The 21,137-nt window shown below is 33.0% G+C and overlaps 1 protein-coding gene across 1 annotated transcript; it reads left to right on the top strand.

Annotated features, from left to right (window-relative positions):
* The first annotated feature begins 300 nt into the window (after positions 1-300).
* Positions 301-16,933, top strand: LOC133190129 (tetraspanin-7-like). The gene is made up of 7 exons (XM_061325604.1): positions 301-476; positions 6,974-7,177; positions 7,613-7,687; positions 8,460-8,558; positions 9,379-9,624; positions 12,265-12,348; positions 13,306-16,933. The coding sequence occupies exons 1-7, from the start codon at positions 405-407 to the stop codon at positions 13,471-13,473; spliced, it is 948 nt and encodes a 315-aa protein (XP_061181588.1). The 5' UTR covers positions 301-404; the 3' UTR covers positions 13,474-16,933.
* The last annotated feature ends 4,204 nt before the right edge of the window (positions 16,934-21,137 follow it).

The following is a 21,137-nucleotide window of genomic DNA, read 5'->3' as shown; positions in this document are numbered from 1 at the left end:
TAATTCACATAAAAATAAATTTCAATGGTTATGCACATGCAAGAACATATTTTTGTGAAAAATGTGATGATGAATTATGAAACATCTTGTATTAATTTGATTTGATCATTATACTACACATGTATACATGCTGTACTAATAAGCTCTGTCCCTGGTACATACACTTAGTCACTACAACCACTACAGTGACTACACTGAGTTCAGCCGTCGGATATCAACAAAGCCACATGGTAAACTGGTCCAAGGCTTAAAATGAGAACCAGACAAAATGACTAACAACGCCTCCTTGCGGGTAATAAGTGCAGCGGAAGTAGCAAATGCAGTCGTACAAGAAAGATTGACAAAAAATATGTGACAGAGAAAGTACAGTATTTTCAAAGACACTGATTCAAAAGATTTTCAGAATGGGCTGCCGCAGTGAAAGTGGGGTTAGGTGCTTGAGAATTTTCGTCATAACCGATGCTATATTAATATGGGTAAGTGGGGAATCCCGTTGTCTATGAGTATGACATATTTTTGTGTTTTGTCATTATGGCAAACACTGCGTGATTAATAGAAATTTTTTTTAACATTTTTCATTCTGGTACTTTTTTGTGAATTAAAAAAAAAAGTTTTGGCATTTATTTTCATTATCATAAAATCTGCAACATGCGAAATTTTCATTCAAACTAGATCTATTATTGAAAGTTCATAAATTGAACCAAATAAAAAAAGTAATTGTTGTTTAAAAAAAAAAACAGAGAAATAAATCCGGAGTTTTTAATGATTTTAAGTGTTTGAGTAAGGAAGCACACAGAATTTTATGTATGTGTGGCTTTTGTCCAAAAAATGCAAACCTGAGAGGAAAGTTTTCTGTTATGAACAGACACAGTGTTCATTGTCTAATGTATATTTTGGCACTGTAAAATGAAGGAATTAAGAATTTGTACATCAACAACATATTGAGATAAATAGAGTATTAGCATTCATGAACTGAAATTGAAAGCTACACAAGTTAACAAAAAAATTAGGAATAGACATACTTTCATATTTCCATGATGGCCTGACTGTATCTCACTCAGAATGAAAATGAGAGAAATATTTACACAATAAGAATACAAAACAGGAAAACAGTTGTATGGCTGTAATGGTCTGGTGTCTTTCAAAAAGAAACTTAAAAAATAGTGGTTTGGGCTGTATATATATCATTATATATGTGTGGCGGTCAGACAGGATCAACCAGTCCCACCAGTGACCAGAGAGCTCAGTTTAACTTAGTAGAGCTCCTGACTAGTGATTCAGAGGGCCCTCATTCAAATCTTTTTCTGGTTTGTTGCATTTTCGTTCCTTGCCAGTTACATTTGGTTCAATGACCATGCCCTGGAAGTGACAGGTGTAAGAACTGCCAGGGTTGATGTCTTCAGGGGTGAAGACCTTAAGGAGGGTGGAATGTGGCAGTCAGGCCAGCTTGATTGCTGGTGGCCAAGATAGCTCAGTTGGTAGAGGACGTGACTATAGTGATTCAGGGGATCTGGGTTTTAAGTTCTAGTTTGGTCCTGCACATTTTCTCGCTCACTGGTTACATATGGTTAGAGTACCTGACTATTATTGCGCAGGGGTCCCAGGTTTGATTCCAGTCCAGCTATAAATTTTCTCCTTTCCTATTACATTAGAGGCTGTGTGCCAAGGATTTGAGAATGTGGTGGTTTGTGTTGTGTGGACAGGGAGTGTCAGCCTGGGTGACTTGATGGCTAGAACACCTTACTAGTGCAGGGATTATCTGGGTTAGATTTTAGGTCCAGTTTTTCTTCTTTCCTGTTACATTTGGTGCCATTGACTTCCCTCAGACTTGCAAGAAAAAGTCCTACCAGGGGCAAAAGAATGTGGGTTGTTAATTGAAGGAGGGGAGAAAGTTGTTGTTTGGGCTATATTGACCATGGATATTGGCCTTGATAGCTCAGTGGTTAGAGCACATGACTAATAATGCAGGGATCCCTGTTTACATAACAGTAGAATATTACATATATAATATTTTATTATATGTAGAAAGTCCTAGTCCTACAAAACAATGACATGGTAATTACTAATTAGCACAGTCCTGTTTGTTTAAGTTTTAACTAATATGAGAAACTTGGCAGCTAGTGCATACATGTAACTTACATGTACGTTATACATATATGAGATATATATAATTATATATATATATATTTAATAAATTTACAGTTTTTAGGTTTAAGGCATCCTGATGATAAATAGAATTAAATTTGTGGAAACTTTGACTGTCATAAAACCCTATAAAACTGAATGAGTTATAAAAATGCATGGTTGCACCTCAAGTGTGGAGGACCTAATGATATACATGATGTATATAAAATAGAAACTGCTCATCTCTAAAATAAAAACTGGCAAAATAATTATCCATTAAGCATTACATGAAATAGAGAAAGTCTCCAGCCAAAACTACATTAACTTTATGAAGTATGCAATTAAGCAACAATTAGGGCTATATAGATGTATTAAGATTGTACTTATGTACATGTATTTATACTTCACTATTGTAATGTATAATCATGATAATGAGACATAACATCTACCGATTAATGTATTCCATTTGCAATACATGTACATTTAGAGTAGCTATAACCACAATCAATGTAATTTGAATTGATTTATTTGATGTAATATTCCAAGAATACAAGGTATTCATATGTACATATCTATTTAAATACATGTATATAAATAGCGAAAGTGCTTCAGTTTTAGTGAATTTGATTGAGCACATTAATTTTAAAATGACAAATTGTCCCAGCTTAGCTAGGTGCATAGAAAAGTAAAGTACTCAAAATGAAGGTGAAAAATCAATTGAAACGTGTGAGATCTGCTCTATTCTGCAAGTTCATGCTTGAGTAAAGATGTACTCCATTAATTCCTGAAACCAGTGATAGTTTTTCAGTCAAGATAATGTTGGTGATTTTTTTTCATTATGGAATATCCAATAACTGTAGGTTTCTGAGAGAACAAAATCAATTTTTGTGTCAGTAGTGTGATGCTCAGTAAATAATCAGAAGACATCTTTGGAAGATTCTTCAGACATTGCTAGGAAATTTTTTTTTTGCAAATCAAGTTTATTTTTTTTTATCCTATATATTATGTTATATAAGTTACATGAAGGAATGTTAATCGTTTTGTTAAAATTGAAATTTTAATTTATTCGATATGTTCATGTTATATTATCAAAGCATATGATGTAATGTGATACATTAACATCTTGTGAAGGTATATGCACCAAGCTGATGCAATCTCTTTTCATGCATTCATTAAGATTTTTTGATATCTAAAAATATTTGTTATTTTGAAAGATAAAAAAACTGAAATCTGGAGAGGAAACATAACATTATCCAGCTGCTTGCTCACCACACAAGCACTAATGTGAGAATGCAGAATGGTGATAAAGTGGATATTGAAGAAAAAACCTAAAGCACTCCCTGCAGGAAGCTGCAGAAGAAACAATTAAAACACACATTGCTTACAAGTACACCTCTTAAGCTTGACAAGTGGGTGCCGTATTGTTTCCATTTGTTCTTGGTACGGATTTCTTTGACTGTTAAGTGTTTTAGGATTTTAGCAAATTGAAGATAGTAAGGAATGGCTTAGTGGACGATCATTCATTAAATTTTTGACAGGAACTATGAAACATATTTCTCATCAAATATAAGATGTAGTGTGGAAAAATTCTCAGTAATTAATTATATATTGCTCTGCATGCAGTTGTCATTTTGAGTCAACTGCACTTGAAGCAGACAAGAATATATAAACCTTCTTCCCATATAATTTCCTTATAATGAAATATTTCATATTTTGTCTATTGTCTCTTTATGTAAGGATACTAGGAGTCTCCCTGAGCCATGATAATTGTCTCTTCATGCCTCTATTGGTAAAAAAACATTCTCCACTAGATTAAGTAAGATCACAGTATTGATTTTATGGAGTCCTTTTTTTTCTGGGAGCATCCTTGCCAGCAAACACATAAAAAAAATCTGTGATTTAACATGTATAGACTATAGTCCATAGACCAAAATGATATCAAATGCAAATAATTTGCAAATTACTTCTGAGAGCAATCTAGATTATATGTATATCATGTACTGTATATCTTTAGATCATGATGATTACAATTTGGGTCTAATTGGAACACTGCTCCATTGCCAACTTATTCACAGTTAACTTGTATTTTGCATCATTAAGCATGCCATGTGTGTAATAGCACCTAGATGCTTTATTTTATATTTGTTTTGTTCAGTGAATAAAATACAGTCAAACCTCATTATCTCAAACTCGATGGGACAAAGAAAATACCCGGTACTTCGAGATATCTGAGGATTCGAGATATCCAGGGTAAAACTAAGCATAAGCGTTAAGGACTTTCAAATCACGTTGACATGTTCATGGTATTTGAGATATCAGTGTTCAAGATATTGAAGTTCAACTGTATTTGATACCATACAGTGTTGAGGTGCAGCTTTGGACATTTGGGAAAAACTGTAGATACTGGATCCTTATCATGATCAAATTTGATAGATTGCTACTAAATTTAGATTTGAACAATGTTATGATTTAATGATTTTTCATCACGAGTACCATATATACTCGCCTATAAGTCGGTCCGCCTATAAGTCGGTTGTATTTTATAAGCTTAAATAGAGGGTTTGACCCGCTAAAATACCAATCATTTTATAACTCACGTATAAGTCGGATAAAGAATTTTGGACTAAAGTTTAGCTCCCAAAAAAACGACTTATAGGCAAGTAAATACGGTAGTCTATTCAGTTATCAAAAAGTTGTATTATTCTGAAATTATTTTAAAGCAATATGAGCTTCAACTTTGATGTCGGAAATTTTTGTTGCAAAATTGCAATTAACTATTTCAATGACAGAAAAAAAGAAAGTTTATAAATTTCTGTTGTTCATATTTGCAATGGAAGAACTATTATAAAGCTTTGATTGAAGCAGAATTACATTATTGTTGTATTGTTGTCCTGTACAATATTGATACTATACATTTGATTGTACAGGAGTCTTTCTTCTGAAACAATTTAATACTTTATTTAAGTCAAATTGATCAAAAAGGTTCATATTACATTAAAAAAAATTATCAAAATAGCACATTTTAGCATCAAAATTAAATTCTCAAAAATGCAGCTCATATTGCTTTAAAATTGGCTGACATTAAAATACAGAAGAATAATTAAATGTAAATTACACATAATTTTTTTTTAAATTTCAAAATAGCCTTATGCACATGCAGTTGAAGAAGATAATATTTGTTAAATGAATAATTTGACAATAGTAGCATTATAATGTCTTTAAACATCTATAAGTAAGGTATCAAGTGTATACACTGTATTATAACATGTTTACTAGAAGGTGGCAGTTTTATGACAGAGCAATAAAGCTATTATGTTATATTCAGTGATTTCATGAAGAGGAAAATCAGGTCTTTGTATTAAATAATCTATTTCCATATGCATAGTTAGAAAAGATATTGATCTTTGTGATTTTATTGCACAATCATGAATGGCACGTCTGTTCAAAGAAACAAGGTTACATTGTTCAGGATTAGGAAAACTTTAAATATATAGTTGAAATTGTAAAATGGGACATCTTGTAGATTCAGATGTTGAGAAAATCGCCCCCAGGGCAGGTATAATACAACACTGGAAATTCAAGGTCTTACATTGTATTTTAAATATGTTGGGGGAGGAGGGACAAAATTTACTTGCCTCTGGCTGCTGTACTATTGCTATTATAAGTGTTGATTCCTGCTAGATATGCTTCTCCAAGGAAATACAGTTACCTGGTGATGTCATATTGTATTTCTTTTATTGATTAAGGTTGCATGTCTATCCCTTTATTAGGTTATTTAATAATCAATCGGCAATTAAGTCAAACAATTCACAAAAAATAATATGCTTTTTAGTCAGTGAAAAAACAGTGACACTAACAGACACTGAAAAACATAGTCAATATATATATTTGTATATAGGGGAAATTAAAAAATTATTACTATTCATTGAAATTTTTTATAGTATGAGGAATAGATTGTTTTCAATAGAAGTGAATTCAGCAAGAGTTTTTTCCCTTGGCTTGGAGGTCAACATGCTTCAATTCTTACATTATAACTTAACCAACTTGTCTTACTGGCCATTGTGGTGCAAAAATTATAAAAGCATTGTTAAAGCCTTTTTTTTATTAAGAATTTTCATTTTATAAACAATTATCCAAATATTTCTGCTACACGCCTTAAATTTTTATGTCATACAAAACTATTAAAAGAAATATTAAAGTGCATTTTTTTTTCTTTTCTTTTTTTGTTTTTTGTTTTGAGATGTGGTCAGATTTAAAATATCTTTTCATGACAGTATACATGTACAACTGAATTAGTTAAAAGTATCTGGTAGCATCTTTGCAATGTGTGTCACAATGCTTTTATAGTTAATATTAAGTCAGTAAACATTTTTTAAAGGATTAACACTTAAAAGAGATCTGGTTTCTTTCAAAATATCAAGTGTTTGTCATTTTCTGATGAACAAATATCATAATACATAGATGGAAGCATGAAAATTGTAAAGTACGTACTATAGAAGGTTTTAACTACATGTATATGATACATATGACAGTCTTAAGTTTATTGAAGTCAAGAGTTATATTGCTGAGGGATTTACATCTGTAAGGCCCAATGAGCCTTGATCCTGTTTTCATATAGATTATTTAACTTTCAAGATATTTTCTACAGTCATTTTATGGTTTTATTTATTTATTTTTTTTAATTTTTTTTGGTGATTTTTAGATCATGTACAAATATTCGATTTTGCTTCTTCATCATTTCTAAATTAAAAACCATATTAATGACCAAATGTTAATTTATTGATTTTGAAGGAAGTCAAATATTGACAACCTTATTTAACGTGTTTAAACCATTTGTATTTCCTTGCAGTTGATTGGTGGAGCAATATTTGGTTTTTCTCTCTGGCTATTGGTTGATTTCTTTGTGAATGAGTACCAGGCTGCATCAGATGACCTTAAACAGTCCAAGTATGTCATCTACGTGTTTGTGGCAGCAGGTGGATTCATGGTCGTGTACAGCCTCATTGGAATCATTGGAGCCATTAAACCAAACTGGAAGTGTCTCCTTATCATTGTAAGTTCTGTTTCAGCAAGACATTTGGTAAAAAGTAAAACTCGGTTATAACGAAGTCACTGGGACCTGTGAAATTACTTCGCTATATCTGTAATTCGTTGTATCCGTAAAAGAAATTCATGAAATTTATATAGCTGGGGATCCAAGAAAAATTCACTGTATCCGTGAATTCACTATATCCGTGTTTGTACTAAATGAGTTTTACTGTATTGGTCATTGGCAAAAATATCTAATCTAAATCTATCTGATTTTGAACTTACTTAACATTTGCTGACCATATTAGCACTCTCATTGACTTGAATAAGATAGGGTAGTGGTTTGTACTGAAAACTTTGTGTCACATGCCAGTTAATTAATGTTATACGAACAAGGAATATTGTAGATCTATAATTGTTATTTATTTTTTTTATTGTTATATATTCTTAACATTGACAGTATCTGGTTTGTCTGGTCCTGTCTATGCTGGTTCTCATTGGAGGGACTGTGTGGTGTTATGTATACAGACATGAGGTAATATTCAGACTGTAAATGACTTTTTATTTATGAGAAATCTATTTTCTCTGAATTACATGAGACTTTCTGCTCTTGAAAATTTCATTCTAGGGTGTATTTGTATTATTAAAGATTATACACAACAATTATAATAAAAATTCGTGAAAATTTTGCCTTGCTTATTAATACCAATAACTATCTCATGAAAATAATATGTCACGGAAAATTGATGATCTACTGTAGATTTATCTTTAAGGACATACGCAACGTACCTTACCTACTGATAATTTTTCAAGATATTCTTAATTTAAGATTATAGTACCATCAGATGTTCATAGACAAAAAATCAGCATGTATTACCAGGGGTTTTGAAAAGATATCAGTTGATGAAAATTCTTGTATAATTCAAAGAAAAATATACAAAAATTACTAAACATATATTCTAGATGTTTTGTTCATGCAAACTTGTTTTAGAAGAAGTGTACAACAGCAAATATAGACATTAAAATGTAGCACACAGTTCACTCAAGTATTGGAACTCTTCAACTCCAGGGAAAAAGACAATAAAGTTCAAATTACTTTGCGTATGTCCTTAATAAGCAAAAGAAGTGGAGTAACATTCAAGTTGACAATATGTAGATATAAAAGATAGTCAAACTGGTGATATTGCTTGACAAAATATGATTGTTTTGAACATTGAAATATTTAGTCATGATATCTTAATAATGCAGAAGAAGTATTTGTATTTTATATATATATGATTCAAAGCAACTTATATTGTTTGTTTAAGATTGAAATAAAGCTGAAGAATACCTTTGTGACGATTGTTCCAAATAACTATGGAAAAAACACAGTGGTGACTCGGGCCCTTGATTTTATGCAGAGTGAGGTATGAAAAACGAAACAAAAATGTGGAGCTGTAGTCGATTTCCCTAAGTTATACATGTGTGATGGTTTGGGCTGTGGATATCAGCCTGGGTAACTCTGTGGATAGAGCACCTGACTAGATGCAGGGGTCCCTGAATCTATTCTTAGTCCAGCCATACATTTTTTTCCTCTTCTGCTACATAATTTGGTGCCGATGACCACCCCTGGACTTGCAGGTGAAAGTCCTGCCAGGGGCAAATAAGAACTTGGGTTTTATCTTCCAGGGCAAAGACAATTTACTGAGAGAGGAGTTTGGGCAGTGGATATCAGCCTGGGTAGCTCAGTGGGTAGAGCATCTTACCAGTGATGCAGGGGTCCCAGGTTCAATTCACGGTCCAGCCATACATTTTCCAATTTCCTGTTACACATGTATTAGCCAGTGTTTCAATCTAACAGATCACCAAATTATAGTACATACTTTAATCCCCAAAGAATATCTAGCAAAATTCAAATTCTTCACCTGTGTATCTGTCAAGAATAATGAGAATTGATTGTCACTATATCTTAATAACTGTGCCATGGCCCCACATGGCCATATCTAAATGATTAATTTTTAATTAGTATCTTGGCCCAATATATCTAAATCATAGTATCATGATCCAATATACTTGTAAGACACTCCTTTTACTGAAAATTGCATCTCAGCATCTGTTCAAAACATTCTGAAATATGTCTGAGATAGACAAACAGCAGAGAAGAAACTTACCTGTATTGTATGCTATGCAAAACTTCTCTTGTTGATACTTTTTCATTGGTATTTATGTTTTATTTATGTATTACAGCTTCAGTGTTGTGGTGGACAAGGCTACACAGATTACAAGAACTCTGACTGGAGTAACAACCTTCAGATTAATGAGAACATAGGCTATACACAGGACAACATAGCTCCACTCAGCTGCTGTAATTACTATGACAGGAACAAAGAAACACAAGATACTGCTTATCAGACCTGTCCCATCTGCATGGATCAACTGTCTGGTCAAAATCCACTTGTCTGTAGTAATGTCAACCCTAAGATATGGAAAACAGTAAGTCCCATCAGACTCTTATCAAGCTCATTCAAGTGACTTGACTGTCTGTCATGTGTTGTTTGTTAGCTTTTTACATTGTCATCTTCAACTTTTAAGTATGACAATGAAGGTTTATGGCTTCTTACAAGAACGGAGGAAAAAAGTGATATTAAATAAACATACTGAAAAACTGAATCAAAAACTTGCGAAAAAGCAAAGAGTTTCCTTGGATGAAGGGGATTCAAATTTGTTCAAAACTTCAAATGAAGGGCTACACCTTCTTCTAGGGGAAGATAATTCTAAGAAATAGTGAAAATTTGGTGGGGTCATTTAATCTTCTTTTTAAGAACCACTGGACCAGAAAAGATGAAACTTAAGTGAAAGCTTCCCAACATAGTGTAGATTCAAGTTTATTCAAATCAAGACTTAGAATGGGGCCACAATGGACGATCAGTTTTACATAGGAATATATGGAGAAAAAAATTTAAAATCTTTATTTCAAGAACAGCAAAGGTATGATTAGTCATATTTGGGCCTTTCAAAATCTGCCCAGCTGAAATCATGATTTTACTAGCCAAAATATTTGTTGGAGAAAAATTCAATAACATACAATTAAAATTGCTTCCACAAGGTACCACCTATTTTTGTTAAAGTACCACCTGTTTCTTATCTTTTTGAAAGCCCTGCATGTGTATATGGAAGCATCCTCAGGTAGTATTGATTCAAGTTTGTTCAAATCAAGACCTCCAATGGTAAGGTGCAGCAACAATGTGTGATCAAAGTTTTACTTAGGAATGTACATGTATAGGAAAAATCTTAAAAAGTCTTCTACTGAAGAACAGCAAAGCAATTTTTAGCTCACCTGAGCTGAAAGCTCAAGTGAGCTTTTCTGATCACCAGTTGTCCTTCGTGCGTCCGTCTGTCTGTCCGTCTGTAAACTTTTCACATTTTCAACTTCTTCTCAAGAACCACTAGGCCAATTTTAACCAAACTTAGTACAAAGTATCCTTGGGTGAAAGGGAGTTTAAATTATAAAAATGAAGGCCAAGGGCCTCTTGTTTAGAGAACAATCTTGCTTTAAAGTTAGTTTAGAGATTTTTTTCTTGAAGGCAGCTTCCCCCCCCCCCCCCCCTCCCCAAACACACACATAAACGTTTTGTTCAATATAGTTGAACTCTTTCATTTGTTTATTGTATTTTTAAAAAAAAAGCCCAAAGGTTAAAGTTAAATCATAACCTCTATATCCTGTACATGTAGTTGAATATTGAATTTATTTCAGGAGTGAGGCAGGATGTTTGCATATTTTCACGGGTTCAAAGCACTTGTAAAAAATAATGAAATATTCTTTTTTTCACGTGTGAAATGAATTTCATATCCAACTACAAAAATTTTCTTTTTATTTATACGGTTTATTTGGTTTTTAGCTCACCTGAGCTGAAAGCTCAAGTGAGCTTTTCTGATCACCCATTGTCCGTCGTCCGTCCGTCCATCCGTCTGTCTGTCCGTCCGTCCATCTGTAAACTTTTCACATTTTCAACTTCTTCTCAAGAACCACTGGGCCAATTTTAACCAAACTTGGTACAAAGCATCCTTGGGTAAAGGGGAGTTTAAGTTATAAAAATGAAGGACCAAGCCCTCTTCCAAGGGGAGATAATCAAGAAAAGTCAAAAATAGGGTGGGGTCATTAAAAAATCTTCTTCTGAAGAACCACTGGGCAAGAAAAGCTGAAACATACGTGGAAACATCCTGGGGTAGTGTAGATTCTATATTGTTCAAATCATGACCCCCAGGGGTAGGGCGGGCCACAATAGGGAATCCAAGTTTTACATTGAAATATGTAGAAAAAATCTTTAAAAATCTTCTTCTCAAGAACCACTGGGCCAGAAAAGCTGAAACTTATGTGGAAGCATCCTGGGGTAGTGTAGTGTAGATTCTAAATTATACAAATCATGACCCCCAGGGGTAGGGCGGGGCCACAATAGGGAATCCAAGTTTTACATTGAAATATGTAGAAAAATATTTAAAAAATCTTCTTCTCAAGAACCACTGGGCCAGAAAAGCTGAAACTTATGTGAAAACTTCCTGAGGTAGTGTAGATTCTAGATTATTCAAATCATGACCCCCTTGGCTAGGGCGGGGCCACAAAAGGGAATCCAATTTTAACGTTGAAATATATAGGAAAACTTTAAAAATCTTTTTCTCAGGAACCATAGGGCCAGAAAAACCGAAACTTATATGAAAGCATCTTGAAGTAGTGTAGATTCTTAATTGCTCAAATCATGACCCCTGCATGGGGGTAGGGCGGGACAACAATATGTTTGTTTGTTTTTTTTTTTTGTTATGCAGTGGCATAGGCCGTGGAGAAATTATAGCTAAGGGGTATTGAAGTCACACGAGCAACTGAAAATTGTAAACATGGTTTTAAGCAAGAATTTAGGGATTCACTCTTGCTATCCATATGGATCATATTTTCTTTAATACACTTCTTGAAATGAAGAAGAGTTTTGCCCCAAATTTGTTATTTTAACTGTGAAAATAACACTTTTGTTATTTTCACTGAGAAAGTAACATGTTTGTAAAAATATCAATGGATAAATTGCAATATTTAATGATTGAAAATGTAGGAATTTATTTCAGTCTATTTTCTTTTTACTGTAGCCTTGCAATGAAGCAGTAGTCAAATTTTTCAAAGAAAATTTAGGGATTGCTGCAGGAGTGGCCATAGGTGTACTAGCTTGTCAGGTAATCTTATATTTTCTTTCCTCTGTCCAATATTTTTCTCATATGTTATTCAATCCATATAAAACATCCATGCTTGTTTACTGAAAATTACTCGAAACAGATGCCAATTGTGGGATAGTGGATACTTCATATATTGATAATTGTGAGGGCTATACATTTTGGATGTGATGATTCTCTTACTATTGAACATAATGCTGAACTTTTTAAGATTATTCAAACTTTTCTAAATGAATGTGGTCACTTTTCAAAAAAAAGCTTAATTTTTTCCCATTGTAAATCTATATTTGTACATTTAAAGATCTTATTTTCTTCCTATTACTACTATGTATGTGTAGTAGACCATATATATACATGTATTTTATTTTGGCAATTTTACAAAATGTTGTATTAGGAGAAGACTATCTAAGTTTTTGAACTTTTGTCTAGTCCTTTTGACTCTTTGTCAATAAAATATGTTCAATTCAATTCACATTTTGGATGTTCATGAACTGATTTGATTTAACAAACCATTAATTAAATAAGAAACATGGGCTTAAAGAGAAAAAGATGTTTTTGGAAGAAATGAATATGAATTTTTAACAAATTTAAACTTGTAAGAACAACTTATAAAGTTTTCACTTCATCTGAAGGTATTTTTATTTTTTCAAGACTTAATTTTTTCATGCAAGTATGATATCACTACACTTTATACTGTGGAATCTTCATTTACCTTGGGAGACCAATATTCATGGATTTCGTGGGTCATCCTTACCCACGAATTCTACATCCCCATGAACCTTGACTTTTTCAACATAGCAGCTCAAGAAATCTTATGTATATATATATTATCCATGAAATATCCCCACAAACCAGTAAAATTTTGATTGCTCATAAACATCCCCCCACCTTCCAAATTAAAATGATTCCACACTACTAATAAAGTACTGTAGTAATGAATGTTTTTGTGTTTATTTCCAGCTGTTTGGTATTATTTTGGCCTCTGTGTTGCTTCACCTATATAACAGCAGATACACACCATATGATGCAAATAACGATGATGTAGTTTATGAAATGGCCAGATGTCAAGAGAAATCCCCTTATCCAACACGAGGGACAGGACCCTATGCCAATCTGTACAATAACTAAATGAAGAACACTGCAATCATGTCATCATAACCAACAGTCATGTCATAAAAATCATCAGCACCGAACCAGCACATCACTTAGGCCAAACAAAAAAATATGTGTGGTTCCGGTTACACCTCCAAAAAAATTAGGGTAGGTAGGTAGGGATTTTTTTTTTTTTTTTCCCCACAAAATGATTTTCTTAATTTTCTAAATAATACCTATTACTGCTTTGCAAATGACATTTAGATGTAGTGTGATAATATACACTGTACTAGTCAATATTGGTAGGGGACACGGTCACACCTACGTGCTAGCTTGCTTTGGATTTAACACTATTAAACACTTGCACTATGTTGTGCAAGGAGGCCATCATTGCTAAAACTTAAAGCAGAGCCATTGATGGAAATCGGGGAAAATTTCCGGAAAAAATATGAAAATTGCCAAAAAAAAAAAGGTTAGGGTCGGGGGTATAAAATAGAGACGGTCGGGTAACCGGAACCACACATATTTTTTTATTTGGCCTTACATGTAAATGTGAAACCAGTGATCACACCATCTTCAATCTGGCTTCCATCTCAAATTGCTGCACCAGCTTTAAAGCTAGCATTCCTGAATGTGAGTCTTCATTTGGATGCATTTAATACAGTAGTTCAGATCAGCATTTATAGGTAATGAATCTATTAAATTATCTCACTGACAAATCTAAACACTTTTTTATGGAGAATTTAAAGAGTTATAGATGTAATGGCTGTACTTGATCATGTCAAAATTGATTGTCTTTGGAATTTTTCTGTCTCTCAAGGCTATTACAGGTAGTAATTTCTTGATAAAAACTTTATTGTATGTAATTGTTTTGTGTGATATCTCCTTGATAATTTGTACCTAGTCGTTGGAAGGTTTGATAAGAACATGACAGCTATTAATTGATGCACTACTATTTGTTATTTTTGTATTAAAAAGAAAATTTTAAATTCATTTCAATGCATGTAAACGTATGTTATATCTGACTCATTGATGAGTATAACTTGTTGGTGAGTCTCATGTTTGAGTGTTTATTTGTATTTTTATGTCTATCATGAATCTTTTTCTTAAGAAGGGATGTGCAATAAATGTTGTTTCACAGGTGCAACATACACTGTATATTTTTCTCAATAGGTACACTATTACCTATTGGTAGGTACTCCTAGGAAAAGTCAAAATGAACACTGTACTTGTGCTCAAAATATACATGTATTTAACATTTCTACAAAGTAAGAGTCAACTTCTTTTTACATTCATATACATGTAACAAACCTAATTTTACACAACAGGATAAACCATTAATTGTATGAAAAGATTTAGTAATATTCATAAATGTACATGTGTATCTTTGTTTTAGAAAACATTATGGAAACTTTCAAGAGACAAGTTTTTTTTTTTAAACCTGTCTTTACATGTGTTACTTATGTTGAACAAGATCTGAGCAGAGGTGGATTGGAATGTTTTAGATTTTGTACTAATCATTCACAGAATTCATGTATTGGACAGAAATGTATTGATAGATTCATGATCATTGATGACAAACTTTCATTTGTTGTAAATTTTCCAACTTTTACATGTTGTCTGTTAGAAATGTAAATATGATTCATTCATTAGGATCATTGACTATGCCCTGTAGAATAGTTTCTATTGTAGAATAGTTTCCATTTTCACATGTAACTTTGTAGTTAATGTGCTATTCCTTATTGTATATATTCTTGCTTATGCAATGTTCGTATTATTTTGATGTCATACTAGTGAGTCATATCAAAGCCACCAGCTAATATAGCCTCAGCATCCAGAAAATAAAAACCACATTTCGTTGACTTTTAATCTTTCTGTTAATTTGTGCATAATGATGTTTAGTTTGTAGAAGTAATATTAGTATGTTGCAGATATTTATATAGTGAAATGGGATTTGATTTTACAAAAGCCATATGTTATTGTGATATTTTTTCCAGTTCTATATAAAAGAAATGTAAACACATAACATAGGAAAAGGACTGGAATTAACTAGGTTTTTGTGTATTTTATTCTGCTACAAAAAGAACTTTCATTAGAATTATATATGATTTTATATATTTACTTTTATTAGAGTTAATATTTTAGCATACTAAATTTAGTGTTTTGTATTACAAACATAGAAGTAACAAAATAATTTACATGTATACTTGAAGTAAAATATTTTGGAATGATATTGTTTGAACTTGATAAATTTGTCAAAACAAAATTTTGAAATACAATGTATGGCACAATATTTTGGGACCACATTGATAAAGTGAGACCAACGTTTTCAGTTAGATGTAAAATAAACTTTATATTCTTGACATCTCTAATGTCTTTCAATTGTCAGTTGTTTCAAATATATGATTCTATTAAACATTTTTCTATACTTTTATGACCTTAACATTTGTTTTTAACATTGGCAGTTATTACCAATGGTTGCACTCGCAGAAGCAAAATTTACATGACTTTTAATTCGATTTTGTAGATTGTTTATTTACAGGTTGTCATTTTAATGATTTGATTTATTCAAGATGTTTTTCAGTATTTATGAATTATTCATTTTGCCCTGTGTATGTATAATCCATTGTATAGTCTAGTAGTGTTCCTAGTCTCAATGCCGTTGCTGTAAATCTACTCGGTTTTCCTGCTTTTTCCTAAACCATGGAATTCATGAAAAATGGTCATATATATCCCTGATCAAGTATAGTGAAATATTTCCTCTTCATTGTAGTTACATGTAGCAAAAGTCAGTCATTTTTAAGAATGGGAGGTGAGAGGGGCTTGAGAATTTTACAGAATTGTCTGAATTTTACATCATTTTGCAAAGTGTAGACAAATATGTTTTCATAATACAAAAACTTGGAAATGGAACATTAATGTTAAGTTACAGAGGTGTTTTGAATTAAAAGTAAATTTATTCACAATATTGAAAACTAGTGAAGTCCTCAATTTACATATAAACAAACATGTTTTAAAAGAGATGTGACTGGTCTGTAAATGTAGATTTACAGCAATACTGTTCTTATCTTTCTCTGTTCATTCTGTAATCAGTGAAAATCATCTCTCCACGTTAGCATTACTGTATTGAAAAGACATGGAGCATTTTAATATATCCATATTGTACTATATGTATATTATTGGTTGTATACAGCATAAAACAGGTTGTTTAGATTGATAATTTTTATAACTTGATTTTTTTTATTACAGTATATTAACTGTACCTGTCAAGCAAAGATATACATCTTTTTCAGTGGTGTTGTATTTTATAGTAACTTGTAATTTTTATTGTGACAATAAAAGTGTTAGACATAAATAAATGACTATGTGTTTTTGTTTACTGGTTGTAGAAGGAAGAGCTTATTTGATGGTGTAGTGTCCATTAGCCATCCTCTGTCTAGATATTCATCAGTAAACATTTTTTTTTAAAACTACTCTTCCTACAGCTTTTGCCACATCTGAGGTTTCCTTGTAGAAAAAAAAATATTTTAAAATAAAGATTTTGATGTTTCTGAAATATTATCTTTGGTATAACTTTTTTTTTGCTGACTAAACAAAATTTGGGGAGCTTATGTAATACTGTCAGCTTCCAAGGTTAAAGTTTTTGGAGCAGATTTGTTTTCAAGTACATCTATGCCCTACATTGATCAGAGGTGCATGGATGATGCTTCTAGTATGTTTCATTGTACCAGTCAGGTTTTGTCAAAACATGACCAAATTTATGTGTTTTGGAGCAGGTCTCATTTCCAAGTAACTTTTAGCCTTCTGTCGACCAAACTTGCAGGGATGATACATCTAAGGATGCACACTACCAGAATTACATGGGATGCTGGATCTTACATTTTCAGGATGAGTGACCAGGTGAAAGTTTTTAGAGCAGATTCATAATGACCAGGTTAAAGTATTTTGAGCATTCATTTTTTTTGTGTTGCCTGCAGAGCAGAGCTTCACTAAGGGATCACTTTACCCGGCATCTGTCTGTTTGTCCGTCTGTTACACCCTATATCTCAAGAACTGTAAGAGGTATGGATTTGATATTTTGCACATATATTGCTTGGCACTATGGCTTTTGTAAATTACCATGGTTACCGACCTCGTGACCTTTGACCTACTTTTCAAAATAGTTCTTAGTGCCAATATGCAGCATATTTTTGACATTTAAGAGGTTAGACTATGCTATTTAGCATGCATGTGCACTGACAATTGCAGTAAAGACAGACTGAATTCTCTTTTGGAGGATTGTTGGAAACACATATTAATAAAATGAAATTAATATAATTTCATTTTAATTATTCATTTGAGGGTTATGGAAATATTTTCTTTGATTGTCAGATTCTATCGCAGTCTTATACTATCCATGGATGTCATTTTTCCTTTGCAGGCAAATGCATGAACTCTATCATGCTTATAGTAAATAAAAAGCTGACAACTCTTGGATTTATTTACACCTTTAATGAAGCTACAAAGCAGATGTCACATGCGTTCCTTGGAACTTTCAAGTTAGTAACTATATGCCCTATGCTGACCAAACTTGCACTGATGATACATCTATTGATGCACAATACTGGACTTGCTTTGGATGCTGGACGTGACCTTTATTTTATGGATGAGTGACCAGGTTAAAAGTTTTGGAGCAGGTTCATTCCCAGTCTAACGTCAAGTCCTACCTGGACCAAACTTGCATGGATGATGCAAGGGATGCACACTTTTAGACTTGCTTTGGATGCTGGATTTGACCTACATTTTCCAGATGAGTGACAAGGTTAAAGTTTTTGGAGCAGGCTCATTCCAAAGTAACTTCAAGCCCTACATGGACCAAACTTGCATGGATTTTGGATCTAGAGATGTGCACAATCAAATTTACTTCTGATGTTGGATTTGTTCAATATTTTTTGGATAAGCGACCAGGGTTTTCAGAGTTTTTGGAGCAGATTTATTTTTGAGTAACTTTAAGCCCAGTTGCTGACCAAACTTACATTGATAATACATAACTGGACTTGCTTCAGATACTGCATGGATTTGACCTATAATTTTCTGGATGAGCTGTGAACCAGGTTAAAGTTTTTGGAGCAGGTTCATTCCAATGTAACTTCAAGCCCATAACCTAGACCAAACTTGCATGGATGATGCATCAAGGGATGCACACTTTTAGACTTGCTTCAGATGCTGGATTTGACCAACATTTTCCAGATTAGTGACCAAGTTAAAGGTTTTGGAGCAGGTTCATTCCAGTTTAATTTTAAGCCCTTCATAGAGCAAACTTGCATTGAAGATGGGTCAAGGGGATGCACACTAACAGACTTGCTTGGGATGCTAGATCTAACCTGCATTTTGTCTATGAGTGACCAGGGCCAGGTTTCACAAAACTATCGTAAGATTTGTCCTAAGATAGATTATTAAGATTATCTTAAGATCTGACTTATATGAATAGATATAATCATAAGATTTGTCGCTGCTGTTTCACAAAACTATCTCAAGGAGAAGAAATCTTAAGACAAATCTTAAGACAAATTTCATGATTCAATGTCACAAGAAAATTTTTAAAAATATGTTTGCACGAAGTTAAGTTGTCTTTCTTTCATTTTCTTTAAAATATTGAAATAATAGTGTGTCTCAAATAATTTCTTCTGCAGTTATACGCTCAGAAAAAAATATTGCATCAGCTTCAATGTACAAGCTTTAGGGTGGGGTTGGGGGTCAGACAAGCTAATTTGAATAAATTTCATTACAAAAAATTTATTGAATAAAATTTGCTAAAATGTCTTTATACTCGGAAAATAATATAGTTGGTGACAAAATGTATGTGATACTACTTTGATTAATTAAATCCGCTACTGCATTTATGCCTTTGCAAATAATGAATGGCTTTCCAATAAATTCAGTTGAAACGCCCGTGTTCAAAGCCCCCCTATAAAGGTGCATGTCTCTGAAACGTTGAACTACCTGCAACGAAATACCAGTGCCGAGAGACGAAGTAGAGTTTCCGATCAGCATTTTACAGTTTCAAATGCTATGAAGAAACAAGATGTGTTTGTGAAACACTGATGCCCCCGTATGGCAGCTTATGGCGAAGGTTAAAGTTTCTCAAATGCAAGTCAAAATCCAGGCCAAAAGATAAAAAATGTTGATACCCAAAGAAAGGTCTTGTCTCGAGGAATATACCTGTGAAATTTGAAAGACCTAGCTGCAACTGTTCAAAAGTTATGGCGAAGGTTAAAGTTTTTTAAATAAAAGTCAAACATCAAGGTCAAAGTGGTTGGTATCCAAAGGAAGATCTTGTCACAAGGATTACATATGTGAAGTGTGAAAGCCCTAGCACCAACCATTCAAAAGTTATGACCAAGGTTAAAGTTTTTCGAAAGTAGGTCAAACTCCTATGTCAAGGTCAAAGGGTCAAAGTGGTTGGTATCCAAAGGAAGGTGATGTCACAAGGATTACATATGTGAAGTATGAAAGCCCTAGCATCAACCATTGAAAAGTTATGGCCAAGGTTAAAGTTTTTCAAAAGTAGGTCAAACTCCTAGGTAAAGGTCAAAAGGTCAAAGTGGTTGGTATCCAAAAAAGGTCTTGTCACAAGGATTACATATGTGAAGTATGAAAGCCCTAGCATCTACCATTCAAAAGTTATGGCCAAGGTTAAAGTTTTTCAAAAGTAGGTCAAACTCTTAGGTCAAGGTCAAAGGGTCAAAGTGGTTGATATCCAGAGGAAGGTCTTGTCACAAGGAATACACATGTGAAGTTTGAAACCCCAAGCACCAACTGTTCAAAAGTTATGGCCAAGGTTAAAGTTTTTCAAAAGTAGGTCAAACTCCAAGGTCAAAAGGTCAAAGTTGTTGGTATCCAAAGAAAGGTCTTGTCACAAAGAATACACAAGTGAAGTTTGAAATCCCAAGCACCAACTATTCAGAAGTTATGGCCATGGTTAAAGTCTCATAAAATTTTGCAAAAGTGGGTCAAACTCCAAGGTCAAGGTCAAAAGTTCAAATATGATGGTACCCAAAGAAAGGTCTTGTCACAAGGAATACACATGTGAAATATGAAAGTCATAGCTCCAACCAATCAAAAGTTATGGGCAAGATTAAAGTTGACAACAGACAGACAGACAAATAGACAGACAGGACAAAAACAATATACCCCCGGGATCTTTCGATCCCGGGGCATAAAAAATGTAGCATCAGATGTTACAGCAGTAATTATATTGAGTTTTCAAACATATTCAGGCGGATTAATGAGGGGTACCTCAAGAACTAAAACTATTTGATTTCATCTTATTTTGTAAGACTGAAAGACATGTTTAGTTTCTTAAAAAAAAAATCACCACCGTGAATCTTACAAAATAAATTAACGTAAAACGTTTTAAAAATGCAATTGTGGCTACACTAAAGTTCGATTTTTAAAAATGGGCAGGACTTGTCCAAAACAAAAAAAATGCAGATATTTCGTATTTTTATTTATTCAAAATGCATGTATACGTACTAACTTAACATATCAATAAATCAACTAAATGTTTGTTGAATTGCGTTAGCCATTTTCAAAATTGCATATAAGTTAGCAATGCTTGGTCATAGAAAATATTATATTCTTTCTGGGTATTGAATTCAAAATAATAATTTTGAATGAAAATATAAAATATATGGATCTACATGTAACACTAATGTATA

The sequence above is a fragment of the Saccostrea echinata genome, unplaced genomic scaffold (assembly GCF_033153115.1).
Source record: "Saccostrea echinata isolate AGI-Se365-2 ecotype Australia unplaced genomic scaffold, CSIRO_AGI_Sech_v1 ptg000001l, whole genome shotgun sequence".
In the NCBI taxonomy this organism is placed as follows: domain Eukaryota; kingdom Metazoa; phylum Mollusca; class Bivalvia; order Ostreida; family Ostreidae; genus Saccostrea; species Saccostrea echinata.
The sequence above is the reverse complement of the archived record's forward strand: the minus strand, read 5'-3'. Positions and strand labels throughout refer to the sequence as shown.

Coding starts and splice junctions, on each gene's coding strand:
- LOC133190129 (XM_061325604.1), top strand. CDS start 405: ATGGGCTGCCGCAGTGAAAGTGGGGTTAGGTGCTTGAGAATTTTCGTC. Junction 7,178..7,612: donor GGAAGTGTCTCCTTATCATT/GTAAGTTCTGTT, acceptor TAACATTGACAG/TATCTGGTTTGTCTGGTCCT. Junction 7,688..8,459: donor GTTATGTATACAGACATGAG/GTAATATTCAGA, acceptor TGTTTGTTTAAG/ATTGAAATAAAGCTGAAGAA.